The following is a 27,626-nucleotide window of genomic DNA, read 5'->3' as shown; positions in this document are numbered from 1 at the left end:
TTCAAGCTTACGAGGAAATAGTTGTATCATTCCATTTCCTATGATCTTCTGCTAATTAATTATTTCAAGTATAAGATTGGTAGTCTTATCTACACCACACATCATCTAACGGCGGCCAAAAATCTCAAACAAATATTTCCAAAGCTCTTCTTGAAATACATGTTTGGATTCCCAGAGCTCAGTCTTTGGACAGCAGTAGATTCGCCTAGAACGAGTGACCCTCGCTGCCCGCCTCGTGCGTGCATGTTATCCCCAACATAAATGTGGCAAATGTGCCAGATCTGTGATGTTCATCAATGCCCAGAAATAAGACTGACCAATTCATCAGGCGAGCTACACATCTAAATGAATGGGAACTTGAGTTCTGCTTTTTCTATCCATCCATTTATTTTCTGCATGCATGAACCACCTGATGAGCAGCCCAGGACATCTCTGGAGAGTATTCCTCTACCGCTGAACGCAAATTACTTCATGTGCTGTACAGAAACCCTGAAAAGAGGAACACCACAAACCAAACCTGCCACAAACTCTCCATATATCATTTTGTCCATCTGAGCTCTGTCAAAACCTACCATCTCCAGAGCCAGAAAATCACCTGCCATAGTGCCACGGTGAAAAAGAATATGAAACTTCTTACTGAAAACTGCTCAAGAGTCTTGATCGGTATAGAGCTGAACATGCAGTGGCCAAACTTGACCATAGACATCCTTCTTCTGATATCTCCGGTCCCATGACCATGGTATATCTGAAACATAAAAAAGAAAAAGAAAATAAACGAGATTGTACATAAATATTGATATTTTTGATGAATAAATAAAAGGCACAAATTTAGTATTCGTGGTGCCAACCAATTCAGTTGGTGCACAGACATCTCCCACCACTGAAAGATGGTTAGTGAGAATCAACCAAGCATTTCAAAATGCGAAATTTGAAAAACCATTTTGAAATGAGCATCGAAGGTTACCTATCCACCATCTATGGATGGTCAGAGATGTGGATTCTTGATGCGCGTGTACAACTGCGCGCACAATCTTTTCCCATGAATAAATCATAACACTACCAAAAGGAATGCTATTTACAGCCTAAAACTCAGGCTAGCCTATCCATCATGTGGGCGACACATGCATGTTGAATGAGGACAATTGGACCTCCATTTTCTAACTGTCTATATGTGGGCACTAGTGTGGCCCACTTGATTAGTGGACTGATAAGGAGCGCTTACCACAAGGCAAGCCTGATCAATGGACCTGATCATGACAAGTTTGCCACATCAGCTTGTCCAGTGCTTTGGTTTGTCAGGTGCAAACACCACTACAAATAACATTCCACCAAAATTGAGCATCCAATGGAAATCACTGCCTAACCTTCATGCTTATATGGTTGTGGAGGGAGTTCATATGGAACTGGCAGTTGGATGACAGCAGATGATGAATCTGGACTTCTCTTTCCTTGCCCACAAAGAGTCACCGGCTTTGTTTTGCACCCTTCCGCATTTCGTGATGATTCGCATTTATTACCCTATAACCAATAGGAAAAAATAAAAATAAAATAAAAAAGGAATGTGACTGTTAACTACCATTTTATACATCCATTCAAGCAACAAAAGCATATGAACCCATAAAATCTATACTTGTGAATATTCCAACGCCCACAAAATCAATATCAACAATGTAGCACCTGGTTGGAACCGCCATTCTCTGTACAAGAAAAACCATAACCTTCACCTTTGATGAGAGATGGCAAGAATAGGACCCCCAACTGAAAAAAAAAAAATTTAAAAACAATGAAATAAAAACATTACTATTACAAGTATGAAAAATACCTATAAAAGAGGCAATGCAGGAAGTTTCTTTGGATTGGAAGTAAAAGAATGAATGGACCCAAGAACATCACTAATGTGTGAAGCAAGGTGTTCCGTATCCGATCCCTAGTGGGGTTGGCTAACATGGAGTGTGTGTACTGACATGGGTGTGTACTAACAAGCTAACCTTAAATTATTATTATTTTTTTTAAAATAAAGGTGTTCCGTATCCGTTACGATACGCCTGTAAAGGCTAGATGCGTATAGGTGACGGCCATAACCGTTACACGATACAAGGGTGAAACAGGATAGTTGGTTTTTTTAGATCATATCAGCCGTTACGGTGGCCGTAAAGGCAGTTACGGGGCATAACAGCCGTTACTCCCGTAACAGTAGGAAAACCACCACTTTTTTTTTCTATTTAAATCCATTTTCCCCTCACTTTTTCACTTTTCTCATTCCAAAAACTCTCCTAGATCATTTTAAAATAGATTTCGACCACTCTTACTATAGTTTTTAGGATTAAAACCATAGATTGAAGTGATTTCAGCGAATTGAAGCTCCAATTGCCTTTTTTTCAAAAATTTGAAAAAGTAGTATTTATGCCTTTTTTTAAATTATTATTTCTAGTTCTAATGCTTGATTGTGATGTGTAAACATTAGAGACATATAATCATGTTCACAAATTCTCGAGACAGCTAGACATATCACTCTCACTAAAGAGTGGACTGTTACACTACCATAAACATGTTCAACGCAAAAAATGAATACATATTAGGAATATTTAAATTATTCTATATTTTCTAGATATTTTTTCAAAAATTTCTAGGCAAAAGAAAATTTTCGACCGTTACAGGGATCGTAATGGTCGCTACGCCCCCATATTGGCCGATACCCGTATTGATAATGGTGGTAACCATTACGGCCACTGTTACCGATACGGAATACCTTGGGGTGAAGAGATGATGAGGAATCAGTAATTGTAATATTATTCTCAACATCTTAAGAAATCGAATTCAACTCAGAGTGGACCCTACACAAAATAGGATAAAAACCACTTAAAATGTAAACTCGGATTGGGCATATACACTGTTATTTACCATGGTAAGAAGTTAGTAACTAAAGCATTTCAGTGGGAGTAGGCCAGCCAGACAACCAATACTAAGACTGGCGTCTTTTTTATGGATAATTCATAACACAAATAACAGACCTAGATACACAATCTTTAGCTACAGACTCTGCTAAGTCATTCGCTTCTCTGCAGACATGAGTAAATGAACATTAGAGAGATCATGAATGTCTTTAGAAACAAAAGCAAGATTACACGGCTTAGATGGCCTCCTGATAACAATCTTAGAGCCCAACACACACCAACCCTGCACCCCCACTCCCATCCTGGGAGCAGAAAATAATTTCAAAATTGCACGATTGTCATCTGGGATAATCCCCCCTGCACCAGAATGGCCAACGTACCCCTAGTAGGAGCTAGTCTGGATTGGCATAAGATCATCCATGGTTCTCAGTTCCTATACGAGTACTGACTCTTAGGAATGCCAAGCAACTTGCAATGGATTGAATTTCATTGATAAGTAAGGGGCAAGCTATCCCTAGTTAGAGATTTTCTCTCTCGGGAAGCTTTATAGTAAGTTCTTTTTTTTATCTCCTTTTCCAAGGGTTTTTTTTTTCTCCATACCACCTCCTTTTATGGATGCAGACCACCATCACATGTTTTGTCTTCATATTTGATATGTTTCATTTCTTTTTTCTTTTCTTTTTCATTTTTTTTTTTCATTCATGATTGGAATGATTCACCTTTTTCTCATTCTCTGCCCCAATTCCTTCATCGATTTTCTGATTTCATCCATCATGCATGATAGGTTACTCTTAACATTTTCATTTGCTTCTCTGATTTTTTCCTTCTTTTCTTCTCTCTTTTTGTTGTTTCTAGTTTCCATACAAGCAGGAACATGCAAGAAGTAAAGCATATCTCACAGAAAATATTTTTTTGTTCACAAGAGTTTTGAAGTGTCCAATCCAGAGAAGCATACCTCATAAGAACGGATCATAAGTTGGGAGTTATTCTTCTGAAGTGCACCCCACGCAGCTTTGCTAAGGTTTGCTGAAGTCAGGAGAAACCAACTGTTGAAAGAACCCAATCACTTTTACACATAAAACTGCCTAACTAGCATGACAAAGAGAGATAATATATTGAATAAATAAATAAATGTATCATGGAAACCACAGAAGCATCCTGTAACAAGATAGGGATGACTTCTTACGCAAGATTTTGACCATTGTATCGAGTGAACGTTTTTATATGAGGCATTGCACGACTGGTACATCAAAGAGTGAAAAGATTAGCATGTTTCATATAACATCGTATGGAACAGAAAAGTACTGAGAGAATGCACGGACTTCTTCAAGTGTAAAATATGACCCTTTTACAAAAACTGGCTAAAACATGTATTTTATGATATGATGAAGCACGATTGCAGAAATTGTATTGCATTCAAAATATTCAAAGAGTCTTTGGCTGAATCAAAACATAAATTTCTTTCTTTATGTACTCTTCAGCTTTTTAAGCAATAAAAATTATTACCATAGAAAATAAAGATTAAAAAGAAAATCCTCATTGGTTGAAAAGTAAGAAAAATTACTATCAACATGTGTAAAACTGCAACCCACCCTTTTGCCATAACAAAAAGAACTCAAACTCCAATAAAAAGCATGTTGGACTTCCGCGCCCTCAACGAGTCTATTCTTGAATTTCAATTATAGTGGGAAGCCAGCTTCAAGAAGGTTCTTAGATGAACCATGCTTGACTTTCAAAAAATGGTCATGCAATTCTAAGGACAACAAGCGAACTCAAAAGGAGGAAAAATATGAAATCTATTGTAAAATCTTCCAACATTGCATGGCAAGAAGGTAGAGGATTAAATCTTTTAAAGGCTAAATCTAGAAAGCTACTTTCATAATCCTTGATAAGAACTAATAGACACAAGCATACCCCCGACCAGTGTGATCTGCTTTCCATCTTGCCCAATACTTCTTCAAGAAATCTTTCTCTATGTTCTTTTGTGGGCTTGGAATGGCATTACCAGCAGCATAACCCTGATGAATGAAGCAACGTATTAGGACACTATGGGGATCGTTGCTGAAAAGCAAGCAGAAGTAGGAGCATAGGAAGCAATTGTGGAACCTAACATACAAACATCTATATAAAAAGACATCTGTAACCATGTGAGACAATGATAGGCTCTCATGTTCAGTGTCCATCCTCTTCAAGGAGTGCCAAGGGGGTTTCTCATGGGCATTGTCCACCATATGTGGTCCTTATTCACAATATTTAAGGGAGAGATTTTGGGGGGGGGAATTGGATAAGGTTAAAATCAGATGGAATCTCCCATGGTTTGCTTGTGGAGACTTCAATGTTATCCGGTTCTCGCATGAAAGGAAAGGTTGTAGCATGATCACCCCTTCTAGGCATGTATTTTCTATTTGGGTGGACAGTCAATGAATTGATTGACTAGTCGTTTGGGAGTTTGTTTTCACTTGGAAAAATAACCAAGAGATCCTTCTATGTCCACATTGGACAGGTTTCTTATATCTGGGGATTGGGAGGAACATTCCCTAGGCATATCCTAGTATGTTATAAACCGTGGCCCTTTTTTTTAATCATTGCCCCATTATTCTTTATTCCAATGCAGAAACTTTGGGCCCTTAAACTTGTGGGCTTCCAGATTTGCAGATGCCTAATAATCATTGAGCTTTATTAATGGGATCAGGTGGAATGTCATCCCCTTTGTATCTTGGATGATACCTTGTATCCTCTATTTTTTAATAAAATTCCTATACCCATTTATAAAATAAATAATTAAATAAATTTATTATTATTACAAAAAAAAAAAAAAAGAAGACCCTGGAAAAAACTGGCTCAAGAAAGTATAACAGGCATGGAAAACAACCAAGTAATCTATCATAATCCGTGAGACAGAAATTTCGAGGTTCTTCGTGTATAAAATGGTTAGCCTGGATCCCTTAGATCGTTTTGTTCTATTTTCTTTTCAGTGATCTATTTGTAGTTTTGTTTACAAATCTTATATGTAATTTGCTATTGATAAAAAGGAAGGTAATACATGGTACAATGGAAAAGTATTCAGGAATAGGCTTACTCTATCCAACACAATAATATTACCTCCAAAGAGCATCTGACATCTTCAACAGTAGGCCAAATTATCATTGCTTTCCCCAAGCCCAAAGGTGTTTTATCGTCAGATAAACCCGATGACATTGAAGATGCTAATTCAGCCATCCACTTCTCATCCAAAGAACCAAGTGAGGAAAACTGAAAGAAGACGGTGCAAGTTACATTTTGACCTAATCTACCATACGATTATATACATGCAACATTGGAGATACAGGACAGATAAACTCCTCAATGCAGTAGAACTAGAATCATTGCATACAGTGGAGAAAGACTTACAACTTCCAAATTAAAAAGAAAAAAAGAAAAATCAGTTGTGCAATTACCAAGAATAGGTACTTTATTTCCTTCTAAAGATTTTATCATCATACCTGATACACAAGAGGGGACCCTCGAAATTCTTTGTCGAAAACACATTCCTGCAGGATGGTCCGTAGTTTCATATGGCCCCACTTTTTAAGGTTGGAACCCGCATGATAACCAGGAACAGATGCAATTAATCTGACCTGACAAAAAAGAAAAAAAAAAGCTTCATCAGAATGAACAAGGGTCATGTCATATGAGCTCTGAAAGATAAATAAGGAAAAGGACATGATCAAGAAAATTATCCTTTTCTTCTATGAAAGAGAATGACAAACAACTGTATGTCAGAATTGTAGGTGAAGATAAAGTGGTCGAAAGGTTTCAAAGGAAGTTATCGCAATAGAGTAGTAATACAAGGGCATTTTCACACCAGGCTCGAGTGGGGTGGCCTGTGGGATGTAGGGGTACACTCGGGGTGGGCAGCCCGTGTGAGGCGGGCCCCACCCGTGTGAGGTGGGTGGTTCGTGTGAAGCAGAACCCATGTGAAGTGGGGCCCATAAGGGGGTTCGGCCGAGGTCCTAACCGATGGGATATGGGGCCTAAGTTATGAGATAAAGGGATTGATTCGCCATGCTCTATCAGTTCGAGCTTTTAGAGCAAGTGGTTAATTGTCCTGCATCAAAGTGTTATCAGAGCGGGAGGTCTCGTGTTCGAGACTCCTCACTGGGGGTGATTAATGCAGGGGCATTTTCAGATCGGGCTCTATCAATTCGATCTTTTAAAGCAAGTGATTAATTGTCTTGCATCGAGTAATAGACATTTGTCTTTGGAAGGAAGATTAAATCTTATAAAGTCGGTGATGTCAAATCTTCTGGTTTATTTTATGTCGTTATTTACATGTCTGAAATCGGTAATAAGTGGAAAAAATAAGAAGGGATTGCCTGTGGCAAGGAGCAGAGGATAAGCACAGGTTTTATCTTATGAAGTAGGAAGAAAGAAAACCATGGGATCAAGGGGGTGTAGGATTACAAAGCTTGGAGGCGATGAATTTAGCCTTGTTAGGGAAGAGGGTATGGAGGTTTGGGGTTGAAGAGGGCAGTTTATGGAGAGAGGTGGTGGGTAAGGAAATATGACGTTATAAAAGGAGGTTGTTGGATCCGGGCGTAATCTTTGTATAGGTCCTCATTCTTTTGGAAATCGGTGGCATCATTAAAAGGGAAAGTTTGGGAAGGGATAGATATTTTGCTATGAAATGGACTAAAGATAAAGTTTTGGGACGATACATGGGTGGGGAAACAAAAAATTATGTGAGGTTTTTCCTAGGTTAGCAAGGTTGGCGGTAAAGGCAAATGTATGGGTGAGTGATGTAGGACATGAAAATTAAATATGATATGCGAGATTTCAGGCTTAAGATCACATTAGTTCAGAAACAATTACACAGATTCCATATCCCACATGAAAGTCCAAACATTCAATTAACGGGAATCTATGCGGGTCCAGGCCTACACATGATAGGGTTGGATCAATAAAAATTAAGAACCAAACGATACTCAAAGATAAGAAATAATCATCCACACATGCATAGTAATCAGTCCCTAATCCAAGGGATTCAGAAATTCCAATTCAGGAAAAGGGTAAGAAAAGGGGAATAAAATTGGAGATTTGAGTAATTTAGGAATTTTAGGTGAAAGAGGAGTGAAAGAGAGGAGAGAGATGAACCGGAGAAGTACCGCACGCGTGGACAGCAACAATGGCCCAGACGCACGTGCGTGTGATCCCGGCCGCACGTGTGTGAGGCCCACTATTCAGAAAAAAGCCACCTTGGCCCTAGTCGGCCAGGGATGGACTCCGAAACCCTCAAATCTCAACTCGATCTGATGTACGGTTTGTGCGTGGTGCTCCGCCGAAGTTTCAGCCCTCCTGTAGGGACAGATTCTGAAATTCTGCTGTGGGGAGGAGAATTGCTGCAATAGATGATTGATTCGAAGTGTAGATGATGGGGTGAGATGAGAAGAATGGATGGTAGAAGATGAGTAGTAGAGATGGCGATGGATGGGGGCGAATCGGGATAAATGTGGCTTCGCACCACAGTAGTTAATCCTTCGATGAAGGGAGGGCTTCGCACCCAATTAGGCTTCACAACTCAAATAGTAGGAAAACACAGAATTTTTATTAATCTTCAATCAATTAAAAAAAAGCTACAAGGGGTGCCTATTTATAAGAAAACCCTATATCCAAAAACTCGCGCCATGTGCTCAACCTACTACTTGGCGATGAAGTAAACCAAAATAAAAACTAATCAAAGAAATCTAAAGCGTCCATGATGTTCTAAATAACATTAATAAACAAAACCTAAAATATGAAATCAATCTGACTAGTGGCCACGATCATGAGATCCCATGATGGGCTTTTCTTGACTAACGAGTCCACTCTTTTGAATCAAAACTCCGTCTTCTACGTAGGAGGCCCTCCCTGGACGTCGTCATCGATCCAGATTGACGGTGGGGCCCTCCTTCTGGAGTACGTGCGTAGGGGGGGTGACATGAGTGCGCGTAATGTCCCCATCAATTCTCCCCGGCTGTGAAGATTTCACTACTGGCGAAATAAAACTCCTAAACCGCTCCAGGATGTCAGGATCAAGTCTCTGAAGCTCCTCAGTGAGCCACGTGTTGTCTGAAGCTGGGCGTGACTTCCATTTAACTAGATACTTCTGAAACCCGCCGTCCGACGTTGAAACTATCTGATGACAAAACTTCGTCTTCTAGGTAGGAGGCCCTCCCTGGACGTCGTCATTGATCCAGATTGACAGTGGAGCCCTCCTTCTGGCGTATGTGCGTAGGAGGGGCGGCGTGAGTGCACGTGATGTCCCCATCAATTCTCCCCGGCTGTGAAGATTTCACTACTAGCGAAATAAAACTCCTAAACCGCTCCAGGATGTCAGGATCAAGTCTCTGAAGCTCCTCAGTGAGTCACGTGCTGTCTGAAGCTGGGCGTGACTTCCATTTAACCAGGTACTTCTGAAACCCGCCGTCCGACGTTGAAACTATCTGATGGTCCAGGATGTCCTCTATTTCCTTTTTGGGTGTGTGAAGGTTAGGTATGGGAGGTAGAGGCTAGGAAAATGGGTCGGGAAGGACAGGTATGGGAGGTAGAGGCTGGAAAGATGGGTCGGGACGAGTAGGTATGGGAGGTAGAGGCTGAAAAAATAGATTGGGAAGGGTAGGTATGAGACGTAGAGGCTGAGAAAATGGGTCGGGATGGGTAGGTATGGGAGATAGGGGCTGGAAAAATGGGTCGGAACGGGTAGGTATGAGACGTAGAGGCTGAAAAAATGGGTCGGGAATGGTAGGTATGGAAGGTAGAGGCTGGGAAGAAAGGTCAGGAAGAGTAGGTATGGGAAGTAGAGGCTGAAAAAATGGGTCGGAAAGGGATCATGGTTCAAGGGATAAATATGGGGAATGAGGACGAGTAGGCGAAGGGCCGGACAAAGTATTAGTGGTCCCCGGAAAAGTAACTAGATCCTCCACGTTGAATATAAAATTAATTCCCATAGAAGGTGGAAGATCGACTTCATACGCATTGAGACCGTTTCGTTTTATAATTTTGAAGGGTCCAGCGCTATGTGCGTGTAACTTACGAACGGCCCCGGGAGGGTACCGTTCGGGCCAGATGCTATCACAGTCCCCAATATTGAATTCTTTGAAACGTTTATGTTGGTTTGCAGAAAATTTGTAATGTTCATTGCTAGTAGTGATCTTCTGCCTGATTTTTTGATGCCATGAATGAATGTGATCGCAAAAGACTCCGCAGGCTCTGACACCCTATGGGACAGTGACATAGAGACAAGATCAATAGGTTTTTCAGGTTTATAAACAGTAACGACTTCATAAGGACTGAGACCTGTGGACCTATCGACAGAACTATTAAACGCAATCTCGGCTGTAGCTATTACGGTGTCCCATGTTCTGGTGTGCTCTATATCCCTCCTAAGGGGAGACTCATCTGGTAGATCATCAGGAAAGACATCATGTAACTTATCCATTATCGGAATGGCCTCAGTGGGTAACTCTACACTAGCTTCTGGTGCACTCTCTCCAGTCACAAGGCCGCACATGTCGTACCCCTCAAAATAGTGGTCTTGATGTCTCTCATAGGGTGAGTGCACGGGTGTACACCCATAATTGATTCCTTCACCAACTTCATTCATTGGTCTATCCACCAGGCCACCTGCCTGAGATGGGACGTCTACCCCAATGGTGGGGTTTGTCCTGGAGATGGTCTTTAGTCGGGTAATGCGCACATCAAGTTGTTCTAAGTATTGGTCCATCTCCAAACGCTTAATCATAAACTGCAACTTTTGGGACAGCTTGTTTAGTGACTCTTGCAATTGTTCCATGTTTAGTGTAAGGTGTCAACCAAAATTCAGCAATATAGTTGCCAAAATATAAGAATTTTTTTATTTTATTTTATTTTTAAAAGAAACAACCTAGTTTCTAAAAACAAAAAAGGAAAGTTTTTAAAACAAGTTAGGAAAGTTTCTAAAAAAAAGCAACCTAGTTTCTAAAAACGAAAAAGGAAAGTTTCTAAGAAAAACAAATTAGGAAAGTTTCTATAAAAAACAAATTAGGAAAGTTTCTGAAAAAAAAAAACAAATTAGGAAAGTTTGTAAAGAAAAGTAACCTAGTTTCTGAAAAAGGAAAGTTTCTAAAAACAAATTAGGAAAGTTTATAAAGAAACAAATTAGGAAAGCTTCTAAAAAAAAAAAAAAAATTAAAAAGTTTCTTAAAAAAAAAAAAACAACCTAGTTTCTAAAGAAAAAGAAAAAGGAAAGTTTCTAAAAATAGAAAGTAAGTTAGTTTCTAAAAAAGAAAAGGGAAAGTTTCTAAAAATAGAAAGTAAGTTTCTAAAAAAGAAAAAGGAAAGTAAACTAGTTTCTAAAAAAGAAAAAGGAAAGGAAATTAGTTTCTAAAAACAAATTAAGAAAGTTTCTAAAAAATTAGTTTCTAAAAAACAAAAAAGGAAACTTTCTAAACCTAGAAATAGAACACTAAGTTAACTTCTAAAATAATTCAAATAAGGGGATAACAAAAAATTTCAGCAACTTATGTTAGGGTTTATGGACCTCTAAACAGCCATAGAGGATGAGAATTGATGTGTAATGGATATAAACAACCAAACCCTAAACATGTAATGAATTCCTCTACAAGAACCCTAGGCTTTGATACCAAATTTGATGCACGACATGAAAATTAAATATGATATGCGAGATTTCATGCTTAAGATCACGTTAGTTCAGAAATAATTACACAAATTCCACATCCCACATGAAAGTCCAAACATTCAATTAAGTGGAATCTATGCGGGTCCAGGCTTACACATGATACGGTTGGATCAATAAAAATTATGAACCAAACGATACTCAAAGATAAGAAATAATCATCCACACATGCATAGTAATTAGTCTCTAATCCAAGGGATTCAGAAATTCCAATTCAGGAAAAGGGTAAGAAAAGAGGAATAAAATTGGAGATTTGAGTAATTTAGGGTTTGGTTTAAGGATTTTGGGTGAAAGAGTGAAAGAGAGGAGAGAGATGAACCGGAAAAGTACCGCACGTGTGGACAACAACAATGGCCCAGACACACGTGCGTGTGATCCCGGCCGCACGTGTGTGAGGCCCACTATTCAGAAAAAAGCCACCTTGGCCCTGGTCGGCCAGGGATGGACTCCGAAACTCCCAAATCTCAACTCGATCCGATGTACGGTTTGTGCGTGGTGCTTCGCCGAAGTTTCAGCCCTCCTGTAGGGCCAGATTCTGAAATTCTGTTGTGGAGAGGAGAATTGCTGCAATAGATGATTGATTCAAAGTGTAGATGATGGGGTGAGATGAGAAGAATGGATGGTAGAAGATGGGTAGTAGAGATGGCGATGGATGGGGGCAAATCAGGATAGATGTGGCCTCGCACCACGATAGTTAACCCTTCAATGAAGGGAGGGCTCCGCACCCAATTAGGCTTCACAACTCAAAGAGTAGGAAAACGCAGAATTTTTATTAATCTTCAATCAATTAAAAAAGAGCTACAAGGGGTGCCTATTTATAAGAAAACCCTATACCCAAAAACTCACGCCATGTGCGCAACCTATTACTTAGCGATGAAGTAAACCAAAATAAAAACTAATCAAAGAAATTTAAAGCATCTATGATGTTCTAAATAATATTAATAAGCAAAACCTAAAATATGAAATCAATCTGACTAGTGGGCCACGATCATGAGATTCCATGATGGGCTTTTCTTGACTAACGGGTCCACTCTTTTAAATCAAAACTTCGTCTTCTAGGTAGGAGGCCCTCCCTGGACGTCGTCATCGATCCAGATCGACGGTGGGGCCCTCCTTCTGGCATACGTGCGTAGGGGGGGCGGCGTGAGTGCGCATGATGTCCCCATCAGTGGGAAGTTTTAATATGCAAAGTCAAAAAGTTGTTTGGTCCTCACAATTTAGAAGGAATCTAGACAATGATGAGGCAAAGGAGTTCATTAATTTGCTAAGGTTGCTTTCCTATGTTCATCCAGTGTTAAGCAAGCCGCATTCGTTGGTTTGGAGGAAAGATACGTCTGGGAAATCTACAGTTAAATCTTTCTTCAAGATGCTTAGCGGCAACAAAATTAGTGAAGGTATTAGTCAGTCTACTTTTGTTTCGAAGTATGGTGCTCCGCCAAAGATCGCCGCTTTCGCATGGTTAGTGGGTTACAACAAAGTGCTTACGGTGGATAATATTTGGAAAAGAAAGACGATACTTCCGAATGTTTGTTTGATGTGCCTCCAAGATGCGGAATCAGTAGATCATTTATTTATTCATTGTTCTTTAGCAAGAGCTTTTTGGGAGGGCTTTTTCAAGTTGTTCAAAATAGCATGGGTATCACCATTGTCCATTTCACAACTCTTCTTCACGTGGCACGATGTTGCTTTTAATAGAAGGAAGAAAAGTGTGGTGGTTGTGTTTGCTTGCGGGGATTTGGGTTTTATGGTTAGGAATAATTGCTGCTTTAGGAATCAGGAGGGATGGGTTTTGGAAATGTTTAATAAGGCTAAATCAAATGTTATGGAATGGGCGATAGTGTCTAAGACAATTGATAAACTCCCCGATAGTTGGCTTGAGTTGTAAATTTGATTTTGTTTTGTGTATATTTGTACATTTTGGCTTTGGCCATTTGTTAATAATATTTTCCAATGTTCCAAAAATAAAATAAAATTAGAGATTGATGTCCAAAATTGTTTCACCTAATTTATCACTTTTGGATGTGGTCTTTTTCGAGGGGTACATGAAATCCACATCAAAGCTCATGATGCAGGCATGAACAGGAAAAAAGCACTCACATGGAACCTCATAATAACTTGGACATGCATCAAGGCCAAAAAAAAAAGAGGTTAACTGTACCATGTCCTTCCCAAGTCAGCCAGGAAAGCATGTGAGTGGAAGACCTATGAGCCACTCTACGTGAATCTTAGTGGAGTAGGGTTTTCCTCCTATTCCATGGGGCTGTGTGATCCAAAGTTTTGGGAATTTCTAGAAGGAATTTTGTCTGCAATAAACAGCCCCTGGCAAGACCACACGTGTGTGTGTGTACATATATGTGTATATGTAATTCTATCAATACATGGGGGGTGAACGGTATTTGTGTATATATATGTACACGCGCGCGCGGGCGCACACAGTACACAAGTTGTGTCAAAATTACAATAGCAATAAAAAACCAAAAGCCTTAACAAGAGGTGGACAGTTGACAATACTCCATTTTGACTCATTCCCTCTTGGGGTTGGAGATTCGCTCAACTCAAACAAACCAAATGTTGAATGCGTTGTCTGAAAAGTTCAACACATTGATAAGTGGATGTGTGGACTCGCAACAAAAAGTTCCAAAGGCAAAACAGGTAAGACTATGCTAACCTACCGTACTGCCCGCTTATGCATCTTACGTTATGGCTATAAATATAGCATCTAACAGCACGTGCCAACTGCCAACCCAGTCAAAAGATGGAGAACCCAGCATAGAACTTTAATTGCAAAAGTTGGTACAATTGTCCCTTGCCCCTTTGATGACGACCCAATCCTTAGAAAATTCATTTTCTAGACTTAATCAGATATTTATGATTATATATTATAATGTAAAAATGTTTGTCGGTTGACTCTTTTATTTTAGGTCATCATTTTTTTACCAGTTCCTTTATTTTAAGGCTGCCTCTAGCCTCAAGCAATTATCCCTTCACTTAGCCACCATGAGGAACCATGAGACCCATCCCCAACCCAAACCAGTTTAGCTCATCCAGTCAAAATCAGTATTGTTGCAAATACTCCTCAAACTGTTGCATCATTAATGCGATCTAAAAGGAAACAGAATTGTAAGCAAAGGATGCAATGATTTACTTAGATAAGGAGCCATTGATACAAAAAAAAAACATGGGCAACAAAAAAATAAATACAATAAGGAGCCATTGATACAAAAAAACATAGGCAACAAGAAAATAAATACAATAAGATGAGAAAGATAGCTTAGAAAAGTGCGTGCATATGATATATTCTCCTATAAACCCCCTGGCCTGGACATTAATGAAAGCAGTTATCCTTTAAGGTCCTGCCTAATAGAGAAATCACAAGATTCACAGTAAATACTATGGTAACTATAGAAGCAACCGGTGAAAAGGATAAGGCAATGAGTATCTTGGAAATAATTATTGAAGAAACTAATAAACATGACTAGTTGGATGATATTATTCCATCATTGCAGAAAAATTGAAAACGGATGAACGATGGGCTATATAATCCCGATTCTAATGCAAATACTTAGCATTGAGAATATTATTTAAGAGAACCCAAGTTTTCAAAGCAAAAGAGGATTGGAGCATACCGATGCATTGCTATAATCGAACTTCTTAAAGAATGAAGCATTAACATTGACATTGCCAAGGCCTGGCAGATTAACACTGACATCAGGCAACTGCAAATATTCCAAGGAGAGAACCAATTAACATTGTTTCTGCTCAAAGATGAGACGATAACAAGGTTAACAAACACTTTAATAAGTCAGCATTCATCACCCACACCAAATACTTGATAGATAAAAATTGCAGTAATTGTACAATGGAAGATTTCACAATAAAAAATCAAAAGTAAATTTTAAATTTTTATAAAGAGTTTATTATTAAAAAGAAGAAGAAGAAGAGAACTTGGATCAAATATTTTATTATTGATGAATAATGAAAAGTCTTTCATTTTTAAGTTCTCAACAATTACATTTTCAAGAGTATTGCTTGGCGAGTAAATCAAACTAAAGACTACAGAGAAGCAAGACATGATGTCAAACTCTTGAGCCTCTACATAATATACGAAGTTGCAATAAACAGAATAAAAGCGTTCTATGACTATGGTTAGACGTTACAAGTTGAAATAGAACAAAAGAAATAATACCTTTAGTGCATTGAGGTAATCAACTAAGTCATTTTCAAATGCACATGGTCTGCTCAGATTCTTCTGATCTTTCCACGGGAAATCTTGCATCCACAAACCTTGGCTTTTGTTGTTCCAGTCAACATAGATCAAATTCGCTGTATGTACAACAATACGCACCCCCCGAAGATATACAAGGAGCATGGCCTTTGAATGATGTGTTCCATATGAAATGGGAAGCGGGGGGCGGTGCAGAACCCAATTTGCAGGCATGCTCTTCTGAAAAAAAAAAAAAAAACAGCAGCAGAGATTAATGATTCAGAAATCAATGCCTGCAAGAAAAGAAATTCAAATGATAGCTCACAATCATTAGAAAAATTAACAACCGAACCTTCATATGCTCCACTCTAGCACCACTTTCTCCATGAATAACAAGTCCGTGGGGTATCTTCCTCAGAATTGGACATGCTGCAGAAAAAAATAAATGATATTACATCACAAGCACAGCACTAACCAATGCACAAGCATGAACCAATCATTCCATAGCAAGAAAAGGGCCTTGCTTGGTTGTACACATGAACGAGAACAAAACTGAATGTGCATCTGCCCATGCACATACTGCAGGGAGGGGACTGTTTGACTACCTGCGAAATGCGGACAGCATTCTTTGCTTAATGCCCTGGTCCACAGAATGCGCCCCAAGAGGAGAATGGGATGATAACAGGTCCAGCCACCTATCATCCTATTTTCATGAAGCTGGTCGATGCATGACCCCTTTGGCATTTCCGGGCATTCCAAACGAACCATAAACCAATTAAATCCACAACTAAAGAATTTATTTTATTTTTTTAAAAAAAAAAAAAAAAGCATAACTGACTACAATTGAATCAATAACTATTGTGGAAAGAACAAAGCAATAGCATAACTGCACATATTTTTACTGAATCTCAACTATATATAGAGCAGCAAATGGACAATTTTGCCCACAAAATTAGTTTTAGGGGAGTCGTAAACTTTGTGATCTAATGGGACATTAGAAGGGATTTCCAACATAGGTCAGGGGTATTCAGTGAATTTCAAAAGTGCACATGTTCAACGACAGGTGGCTTAGATTTTACCTGCCCCGCCTCAGCGATCGGTGCGGATTTGTGCATAGGGCATTTCTACCATTCTCTTCCCCCTTCCCTGTGTTGTAGCCCACACGCACCTCCTGTGTGCAAGCTCTCTCTACATGTAGCCGTGTTAGTGTTGTCCTAAAAAAACCAATGTGATGATCTTAACCATTGAATTGATGATGTTTTATGTAGATCACGATGACCATTGATCCAGTGTGGACATGTTTTAATGCCTTAATTAATATGTGGATATATATTAACCATATGTGAACATGGGTTAAAACAGAGGGTTTCCTCTGCTGTCCTTCGAACTTGAGTTTGCGCACAAGTTCGATGGATCTCAATACCTTGTTAGTCTACAACCACCTAGCGGGTTTTAGGATGAATCTATGGTTATGCTTATATGGTCATCCTTTGTGAGGAACCGGACGACGGGATGGACGATTTCCACCAACGGGCCCAAAGTACGAGTGATGCAGGACCGATGCATAAACTAAGTAACATGTGAAATCAAATAGCCGAATTAAGATATTTAACAAAAAAAAAAAAACACAAACATCGCTATAATCATCACAAATATCATGAAAATCAAAAGAAAACCATGCATAATCCTAGCCTAAGCTACCAACATCGTAACTCAAGATCATTAAATAAAAAGAAATTAGGATCTAATGGATGTAGTCTATTTCAATTAGCATAAGATATAATCTATTTCAAAATAGGAAACCTAATACAACCTAAGGTGAAAATTAGGATTTGGGTAATTTGGGAAAGTAGGAAAATTGAAAATTTTAGGTTTAGGGTTAAGGTTTCGGGGATGGAAGAAAGGGGCTTTGATAATGATGGTGGGAAAGTTGAGTTTGGGAGAAGATGAAGATTTCGGATGGGAGAATTAAGAATCTGAAGAAAATACCTGGATAGGGAAGAAAAGAGAAGATGGTGTGAGGATAGATGGAGACCTCGTACCTCCATTGATAAAGATTAGCCTCGTACCAATCTTCATTCCAAATCGCATGGAAGTATCTTCAAAGCGCATGAAGATGGGAGAAGAAAGCAAGAGTTTTTTCTCTTTTTTTTAATCATGAAATTCAATGAGGGAGAGGTCACACGCCCTCCTCTTTTATAGATACAAGAATCTTCAAAAATTACAAAAATCCCCGTCTTGTGAACTTTAACAAAAATAACTCTAGTCTAAATAAAATCAACTAAAATATTCATAATGTGTCCAAATATAAAATAATCAAAAACTAAATCTTAAAATATGATAAAGTCTAAAACTGATGTAGACGATTAACGATCAATGGCCCGATCATGTGATCCATGCGATCCAATAGCCCGATTGTTGCATCCCTCCGATCCAACTCCATAAAGCAGCCCATGTGCATCTTCCCAATATAGGGTCTTCCAGATGCTCGCACATGCACATGGGGTCTTCGACACAATCACAGGTACTCGCCTAGCCACAAGGAAATCGACGCGGCCCGCTTTCTCCTCTAATACATGCGTAAGGGTGTACGTGACATGATGTCCTCATCAACGAGTTAGTGCATTTGCCTATCCCCACATAATAGGAGTGTGAGTATCCATGGATATGGGATCTTATTATTAGAACCATTGGATACTTACATTGGAGGATCGCTTCAAGTCTATGGATTAGAAGGCTCATCATGCTTGGCCCAAATTGACTTGTATATGTACTAGCTTTTACAAATATTTAGACCTGAGGAGATGCGGGGAGTTCAAATTCTTAGCGTAATGTGCTTTGGCTTACCTCAAGGAGTTAATAACAGTGACCCATATGTGGGTGTTGTCAGGTACATGCATTAGGATACGGTTGGGGTCTATATGATCCAACAAGGAATCCACTAGTAGCCTACGAATATTCTTATGGCTTAGATCTAGTTGATTGGACCATCCATTAAGTGGTTTCGGTAGGTCAAGCATTCATGAGGTTTTAAATGGTTTTGTAAATGTATTAAATAGTTGATCATTTGTTTTAATTGTTAAAAGTGTTTTAATTGCACTTGGTAATTTCGATGTTTGAGATCTTGTGGTCCACCACTCGATCTGCATGGGTACTAGATCACAAGTGCATTGCCATTGTCAATAGCGGGATTGGGTTAACTTCGGTGCATGGATTGGCTACATTACAGACTTTAGATGTAGTGGCGCATACTAAAGTTTGTAGGGTGGTGAAGCACCATAACTGATATATCTCCCTTTAACCCTAATTCCTCTTTATAAAGAGATAATATGCCAAAGAGATACCAGTGAGAGCCTTGGACGTCCCCCACCTATATAGAGAGAGAGGGAGGAAGAGGGAGAGGGAGAGGGAGAAGAAGACGAAGAGACTGGGAGAAAGAGAGAGAGAGAAGAGATGAGAGAGAGAGGGAGGAAGAGGGAGAGGGAGAGGGAGAAGAAGACGAAGAGACTGGGAGAAAGAGAGAGAGAGAGAGACTCCTCCACATCCAAATGCCCACACGTTTAGGGTCCATGCTTGGACAACTCTCTTGCACTTTCTAGCCCTGCTCTAGGTTGGGTGTTGGCTCTTGATCTTCTCATCTAGGATAGATCTCGGAGAGAACCTTCTCGCTTAAAGGTGCAGCATCGGCATTCTACACGATTTTGAGGGGTAGTGATCAACGAGCAATTCTAAAAGGAGAATTTTTCTTTTTCTTTTTTTGTAGAAACTTGATAATGTCTAGATGGGGATCCATAGAACTAGGATAATGTTAAATCAAGAAATTTCAAAAATTTTAAATTCCTTTGCATTTCCAAAAAATCTTCACAAGTTGCACTATGTTTCTCTCTGTGTCTAGCCTTCTTCTTCTTTTTTTTCTTTTTTCCTTTTTTTTTTTTTTGAGAAAGGTGGGAGCACACCAGCGGTAACTTTTTTTTAAGATAACAATTTTATTGAAAAGCTGCACCAAAGAGGGTGAAAAAGAATACTAATGAAAGAGAAAATTACAAGCCCAAAAAGGCAACGAGGATACAAGCGTCCAACTCCTTGAACCCAAAACCCCACTCAACTACCCAAGTCAATGGCTTGCGGTATACCCGACCTTCTGATTCCGACTTTGTTCTCAAAGCATCTCCTATTCCTCTCCCCAAATGGCCCACGGAGATGTTATTGACACCAAGTGCCACACAACCTTTCCATCTTTCCCGATTCCAAGCCAGAAAGGAGGAAATAGTACCCAGCATGACTCGGCAACAGTTTAGAGTCAACAAAACGGCATCCAAATTTTCCTCGCATAAGGGCAATGGAGGAACAAGTGATCCACCGACTCAGCATCCCTTTCACACAAGATGCAAACATTCAAGAGAATCAGACCTCTCTTTTGAAGTTTATCCATGGTAAGCACACCACCTCTAACTTTGTTTATGTTAGAGAAAATTTAAAACCTTTGGGCAGGCACTAAAAAATATCAAGCCTCGTCTGTCATATATGCCAACCTAGCAGTATCTACAAAATACAGCACAAATCCCCTTCACACTCTACACCCAATGTGCCGTAGAACAGACCAGAGAAAAATGGCCTGCACCCTTCCCTTCATATCCTTCCCCCTTTATTTTTCCATATGAGTTGCACGTGCCACACATGCTAACAATATTTTATGGCAAGTCCATCTTCATCATCCACACATCCTCCATCGTCATCGTCATCTTAGCCTTTTCACAAGTTCACAACTAGTTGGGGTCAGCTACACAAATCATGTTATGCCATTCTACTCTATCAAGGACCATCATATTCATATCCTTGTCCCAGGCTCCCAGCTATTTGCTATCGGCTTTACGAATCCTATTAACATCCAGTTTTCTGAGATCGGTGGTCAGCCAGAATGCAATGAATAAATTCACTACTCAGGCTCCTAAAGTAGGACCTATGATATTCTTTTCATGTTCTCTCCCCAGATATCTTTTTGTCACAACACTGAAACCTATAAATTCAAAAGATGTGCATTAATCAGGGTCTAAGAGTAAAGAATATTAGTTTTTCAACACAAATGTTGATTTTACCTTGAAATATCATATAAGACAAAATTAGAATCTACTTTTTTTTTTATAAAAAATATAATAAAAAAAAAAAAAAAAAAAAAACAGAAACAGAATAGTCAGTACTCTTCTCCAAAGTATTCTGCATGCCAAGCTCTAGTTGTAACAAATCCCCAATTTTAAACCATGTGACATATTAAGTAATTGCTAATAAGAGAAAAACAACAATCATTGACCCACAAAATGAGACAAAATGTATAGATTACAAATCGAACTCACCAGATATTAACCAATCCATGTCCACCATGTAATTTGAAAGGACAGCAACAAGCACATTCCCCTACTAATCCATGAACCAAACCAAAAGTAAGTTCTTTCTTGAATCCCATTATACAAGCAATTCAACATAAAGAAGGGATAAATGATGTGTAACATCCATTTCATGATCATTAAAATCCAGGGTTTTATAAAAGGAATACTTGCAACATTATGAAACAATCAAAGGTCAAGCAGCTTATATGGTACCAATGAAAATGTTTCCTATGATAGAGAATTCCTTTTGCTACAGGCATTTTATGGTAGCAATGACATATAAATGTTACTGCAAGTACACAATGGGGTGATTTTTGCTATATAGTACACAAAACGTTAAACTAATAAATAAACAAGTATATTATTACAGGAATATGTATGTGTGTGTGCATATCCTATGTTTCAGTGCAACATTGGATTAAGGTGAATCTATGGAAATATGCATTTTTTTAATGCTGGATCTATAGAAATATGTTGATAGAAGAAAACCCCAAAGGATACCAAAACAAACTATATGGCAAGAACTACAATGCAGTAAATAAAAATATTTGATGAATGAATTTTGGAAGAGAAGTTGGAGCTTAATGACTAAATGCTCTATCAACATCCGTCTCATTTTAGTATCGTGCCTACTAATGCATGGAAGGTATAGAACAGTTGCAGTATAAACGTCGAGCCTCATGCCTTAGCAGTTTGGGCATAAGAATCACAATGCTGAGGCAGTGACCTCCATACTAACACTTAATCAAGGCCATGGCCATTTCCACTTAAATACCTTGTGCACAATTATGAACAAGCAAGACCTTCCTGAATTATGCTTCTTAACAGGAGGGATGGAATCATAGTTTCCCGAGAATGTTACAATAGAAATGACATTTGTTGCTAAGATAACAAATAAAATGCAGGTAAGGATCAATTACAAGATAGAAACAAATAATACAACATTGGACAACGAAATGGATTTTAGAATTTATTAACATTCTCCAAAAAGGACACTGTTAATAAACCCCATTGGTACTGAAACCATTAAAAGAACACCTAATAACTTAATTGGGTACTTATGAAGGACTTGAAATATGGGAAAGACGTACCACTTGAGTAATATATCCAAAGTTACCTGTATCACATCCCCTATGGAAACTGAGGAGGAATTTGCCCATGCAGGTAGCCCTTGAACACGCATAAGTCGAAAGGTTAACGGTAGTTCATTTTTATCAACCCTAAACCTACGAATGGCCTCCAAGTTATCGTGAGAACCAACAATGGTGCCCGATCGGGACAAAGTGTCAACCTGTTTTACAGTTACTAAAGAGTTGCTACCGTTTCCCAGCTCATCCTGTATCAAACACAGAATTAGAACATCAAAACTTAGTCTAAGAACAGACATAAAAAATGAAATGGTAGCTATTGATGAAAGAGCGAAGAAGAAAACCAACAAAGGATCTTTCATTTTGGTTTTTTTACAGCCGAAAGCAAGGTCCAAATTCGGTCATCAGTCATCCAACAATGACAATGGCAATAGTCACAATAAAACAATCAAGTAGAAGGATGATGTCTCCAACAAATGATCAGAAAACTATGGATGGATGTAGCAAGCAATGATATTTTAACTCCCCCAATTCCAGAATCAAGTGACCTCAGATTAAAGCATGTATACTAAGAGATGAACATCTAACTGCGATGCCATAAAGATCCAGCAAATAAACATAAAGATCTAAAGGATAAAATTAAATTAAATTAACTCCTTGATGCACCCACAATCCCATGATTGGCCATCAGTGATTCATCTCATCCTCAAATTCTAGAACAAGAGCAATTCAGACAAAAAGAGATGTGAAGCCATTTTCATAACACCACTCTATTATTGCAACCTTGATGAAATTATAAAATGTAGATGTACTTGAGAAGAGCATAGAATCATAGTAAGGATTTTGTGGCTCAAAGTTCAAGGAAAAATGTGCATATAGCTACAGTATGAAAATATACATCTACGAGCATCTAAATACAGTAAGAAATTATACAAATATAAAATACATAACAACCAATCCACCAATATGAAGGATACAACAGAAACAATCTAAGGTCAAAGAACACCTGCAAAGTTCGGGCAAATGCTTCATCTTCAAGAACCTGCCGCTTCCTTTTTAATGTTACGGTCTCCACTTCGCTAAGTTTCTTTCCTTCAGTTGAAAAGCTTGCATTTGTTTTGGATGAAGATGTGTGATTCTCAATAGCCAGCGCTATAAACTTGAAATAAAAGTTCCCAGGAATCAACTCTAGAATATCACCATGAACAATCATGACTTTGTCTTGAGAGCATATTTTCTTTCTCTGATCCCCAGATTTAACAATGATTGGATTTGGTCCCTCCTATAAATGCGTTCAAATATCAAACACAAATATACAAGTTATTCAATTATCTAATGAAGTTAAATGTACAATTATAATAAAAGGCTAAGGATAAAATTAAGATATTAGGAAACAATCTCTTACATAACATTCTCCACTAGCACAGAAAACCACCATTCAATCACAAATTTTCTTTTCTCACTCCCTCTCTACCCATTCTTCTTGTTTCTTCTTCTTCTTTTCCTTTTCTTCTTTTTTTTTTTTTCTTTTTTGTTTGAGATAACCACCGGCTTCCTTTTTCTTCTCTCCCTCAACAAAGGAGTAAAAAATTAGGGGAGAGGCACTGGGGAGCCGACAAATGAGAGATATGGCAACCTCGATGGCCTCCCGCTGGGTAGCAGAAAATAAAATACAACCCTTTCTTATGTACTCCTAGAACTTAGACATAGAAGAAGCTGACCTTCAAGGACATAGAAGAAGCTGACCCTCAAGGATCTGATTCCCGCAGAATCATCAATTTGTGTTGCCATCCATCACAGATTTAGAATTGTTCAAGTATAAGAACACAAAAAAGCGGGAAGATACAAGCAAGCTTACTGTGCTTACAGTTCCAAAAGTTTAGCAGTTCGGCCCACTATAATCAAACGTCATGAAGACACAGAGCAACATTTCAATGGAAATTCCACCTTTCAACTTCTAACAAACTTTCCAAGAAAGTAATTTAGCATTCACTTTCTTCATTATCAGGCAAGTAGACACTTATCATCCATCACAAAGGAAACCATGAGTTCAAATGTGAATCAATGTAAATAGGAATGCAGTTCTGACTTGGGAGAGCATGCTTGAATTGCAAGATCTTAGTTTTGTCAATCCTGTTCTTCTTTATTATTTTCAATAGATCAAACAGAAAACATTTCACTGAAAGTAAATAACTACGTACCACAACCACTTCGGCGGAACCATCAGGCCTAGCAGTCAAACTTATATGCTTGCGGCTCACTCTTTTGTCAGACACGGACAGATCATTACGACCAATAACATTCACTCCTTCAAAAATTGGTACACCTGAGGCATTGTCAGCTTCCTTCTTATTGTTCTTAATGGGAGCCAAGAATCCAACCTTCACCTAAAATGTTGAATAACAGCACCATGTTAATGAGTTACAAAAATACATATTATGCAAAGACGTGCACACTAACTAAAGATGACACAAGATAAGTACCACATGACACTTTTTAAAAAAATCAGCTTGTAGTAGCACTTTCTTTATAATGACAGTGAAGAATTTGCCACATTTGTCAACACCTATGGACGTGCAACAAATTGTGATGGGTGAAGCTAAAGGGAAGAAAACAGTTAAGAGTTTCCATTGTTGACTGGGTAAGGCGACTGTCCAAAATATTGTTGAGGTGAGGTGATTGTAAGATTCTTGCATTTGGCAAATATGACCATAACGATCCCGATGCCTTAGTCGATGAATTCCAAAGCACTTGTTTGTTTAGTCATGAGTGGCACATCTGCAAGCGAGAAAAACCTCGTGACAGTGAATATGATCATAAGGGTAAATCCAACAATCAGGAGAAGCCAACCTTATGAAATATTAGGATAATGGTTTTTACTAAAATAATGCTACATTTTAGGGGTTGGCTGAAGGCGACTCGCCTAAGAACCAAAACCTATCTTACGCATGGATTTAAGTAGGGATTTTGGAAGGCGACTCACCTAGGAACCAAAACCAGTACGACTCAGTCCGACTCTCATGTTGGTCTGAAACTGATACGACTTGGATGACATTATGCGAAACTGTGTCACAACTTTCAGGAGGTCATTTCTAACAGGGAATGCATTGGCTGAATCATCACGTTACACTCTCTTCTTTGCAAGGATTAACTCCAGCTGGCTATTCGTATTTCATCCAAAAATAGCAAACAGAGAGAGTTTGTCTATACCGGCGCTCTTGAATGTCCTTGCTCCCTTGGTGATACCACCTCATGACACTACATTCCAATATCCGGCAGTCCTAAAAGGTCGTTTATCAACATTGTGTCTGGACCATAGCTTGAAATTCACACTGATCAGATGATCTAAACCATATCCCAACAGCTTAACATTCCCAAAAGGCTCAACAACAGAAGATTATATTTTTAACCATCCTTTCTAATGAGATCCCATTCAAATTCCATTTGAATTTGAAAATATCATTTTTCAAATTAAAATTTATGCTTTTTAATTATTTATTTTAAATTGTCAATTACTCTTCCATAATTATTGTTGTTTAATTGAAACTTTATTGTAATGCTTATATAATGGAAAGCAATGCAATCACAGGGATCAGAGAATAACAATCATCCTTCAGTATTGCTTTCCCTCTTATCTTTCCTAATTATCTTCCTCCTTATTCTATTATAATCTTTCTTCCTTATTTCTCTCTAATCTCTCAATTCTCATTTCCTATCTTATTCAATTCTATTTCTTCCACACATTCGGTAAAGGTACATATCACATTCAATGATAATAATTGAATGATTAGGATCACCATGGATGTCATTTTATGCGCCATAAACAATGGGGCCCACAATTTGGACGGACCAGATTTAACATGCGAGTACCTTACGCACTCGGGACCCAATATAGCTGCCCACCATTTCACTACTTGCATTTTTCTTTTTTTTTCTTTTTTGTGTATAGAATGTCTTGATTATGTATGCAGTAAGTTTCATATGCCATCGAAAGGTGTTTTTCTTTAAAATAGGCAAAAAAAAAAAAAAAAAAAGAAGAAGAAGAAGAAGAAGAAGAAGAAGAAGAAGAAGAAAGAGGGAAGAGAGTGGAAGTACCCGGGATTCGGCCATTGCGAGAGGATCTAGAAATCTTCACATGGAAGAGAGTAATCAAAAAACGCTGGGATTGTTTGGAAAGGGTTTTGGTCTGTTTGGGGAACAGCACTGCACTGTCTCTGGGGCTCTGTGTTTTTCGCGCTTTGCCCGTGATGGACGACAGATGTTAGCGGGAGCCGATTAGGTGCAGCCCCCCGGCATCACATAATACGGTGCAGCCCTGACCGTGGGGCCCACATTGATGTATATATTGTGTATCCACGCCGTCCATCCGTTTTTTCAAATCATTTTACAGTACGACTATGAATTGAATCAGATTTAAATCTTATGTGGACTACATTGTAGGAAAACTGTGAGTATTGAACGCTTACCATTAAAAACTTCCTAGGGCCTACTGTAATGTGAACCGTCATTTTTATTTTCCATCCAACCTGTTAATAAGGTAACACAGAGATGGTCCACGATAAGTTTTTAATGGTCACCTTATATATTTATCTGCTTCAATCATATCATTAAATGAGCTGACAAAAATGGATGGACAGTGCGGATATTACATACATCAATACAGCCCGCACCATGTTGGGTGAGATGGGACTCCTGATGTTAGTAGGGGCAGGCAATGGGCCTGCAAGAGCAGTACATGGTCCTCCAAACCAACCCGTGGCTAAGCCCGACTATTCTGGCAAAGGCATGCCCTGGCCCTTGATGAATGGCACAATCCAGTCATCGAGTGGGCTACGAACAATTTCAGCGGCCCTATAGCTTAAAATCAATTTAAGGGCTAAGTTATATTTTAACCATTAATGCCTTGTATACAAAGGACTTACTGTGGATGGAGGGTATAACTACAAAGAAAATTAGATTCAGCCATTTCAAGCCTTCGATCAGACTCGCTTCAGTTGAATGCAAAACTGTGGATGCTTTTTTTACTTTTAACTCACACGCAGTGGGATTTCACCATTGGTGGGTACTCTAACCCTTGACCCGGTGTTGAAACTCTTGGGAGTCTACCACCCAGGTAAGAGTGAGGACCCAAAAATTGTGGATGCTTCTTTGATGAGAAGACTCATTTTTAGTCCATTCATCCTCTTCTTGCCTATGAAATGAAACATGAAACTTATAAGAAAAATAAAAAATAAATATGGAGATTATTTAAAAACCGTTTTTAGAATTCACTTACCACGGCTGTGTAAATGCAACCCTGTTAAAGTAGGCATTGACCTTTTGTATCATTTTCCGTACTAGTACAGGAAGAAGGCAAAATGATAC

General features: G+C 38.7%; 1 protein-coding gene across 3 annotated transcripts; it reads right to left on the bottom strand.

Moving 5' to 3' along the window:
• On the bottom strand, positions 1-26,512 carry LOC131239133 (tyrosyl-DNA phosphodiesterase 1). Of its 3 annotated transcripts, XM_058236692.1 has the most exons (16): positions 26,358-26,512; positions 24,464-24,649; positions 23,269-23,544; positions 22,292-22,510; positions 21,142-21,202; positions 16,143-16,219; positions 15,773-16,030; positions 15,213-15,302; positions 6,377-6,511; positions 5,997-6,146; positions 4,809-4,912; positions 4,081-4,134; positions 3,850-3,940; positions 1,678-1,758; positions 1,365-1,518; positions 1-745 (listed from the first exon to the last, which is right to left on the bottom strand). In XM_058236692.1, the coding sequence occupies exons 1-16, from the start codon at positions 26,370-26,372 to the stop codon at positions 648-650; spliced, it is 2,049 nt and encodes a 682-aa protein (XP_058092675.1). In that variant the 5' UTR covers positions 26,373-26,512; the 3' UTR covers positions 1-647. The 3 variants fall into 3 exon arrangements, with proteins under 3 accessions (XP_058092675.1, XP_058092682.1, XP_058092686.1); XM_058236699.1 differs by lacking the exon at positions 1,678-1,758; XM_058236703.1 differs by lacking the exon at positions 23,269-23,544.
• Between the last annotated feature and the right edge of the window lie 1,114 nt (positions 26,513-27,626).

This window comes from Magnolia sinica, chromosome 1 (assembly GCF_029962835.1).
Source record: "Magnolia sinica isolate HGM2019 chromosome 1, MsV1, whole genome shotgun sequence".
Lineage (NCBI taxonomy): Eukaryota > Viridiplantae > Streptophyta > Magnoliopsida > Magnoliales > Magnoliaceae > Magnolia > Magnolia sinica.
Note: the sequence above shows the minus strand (reverse complement) of the source record. Positions and strands in the feature narration are given on the sequence as shown.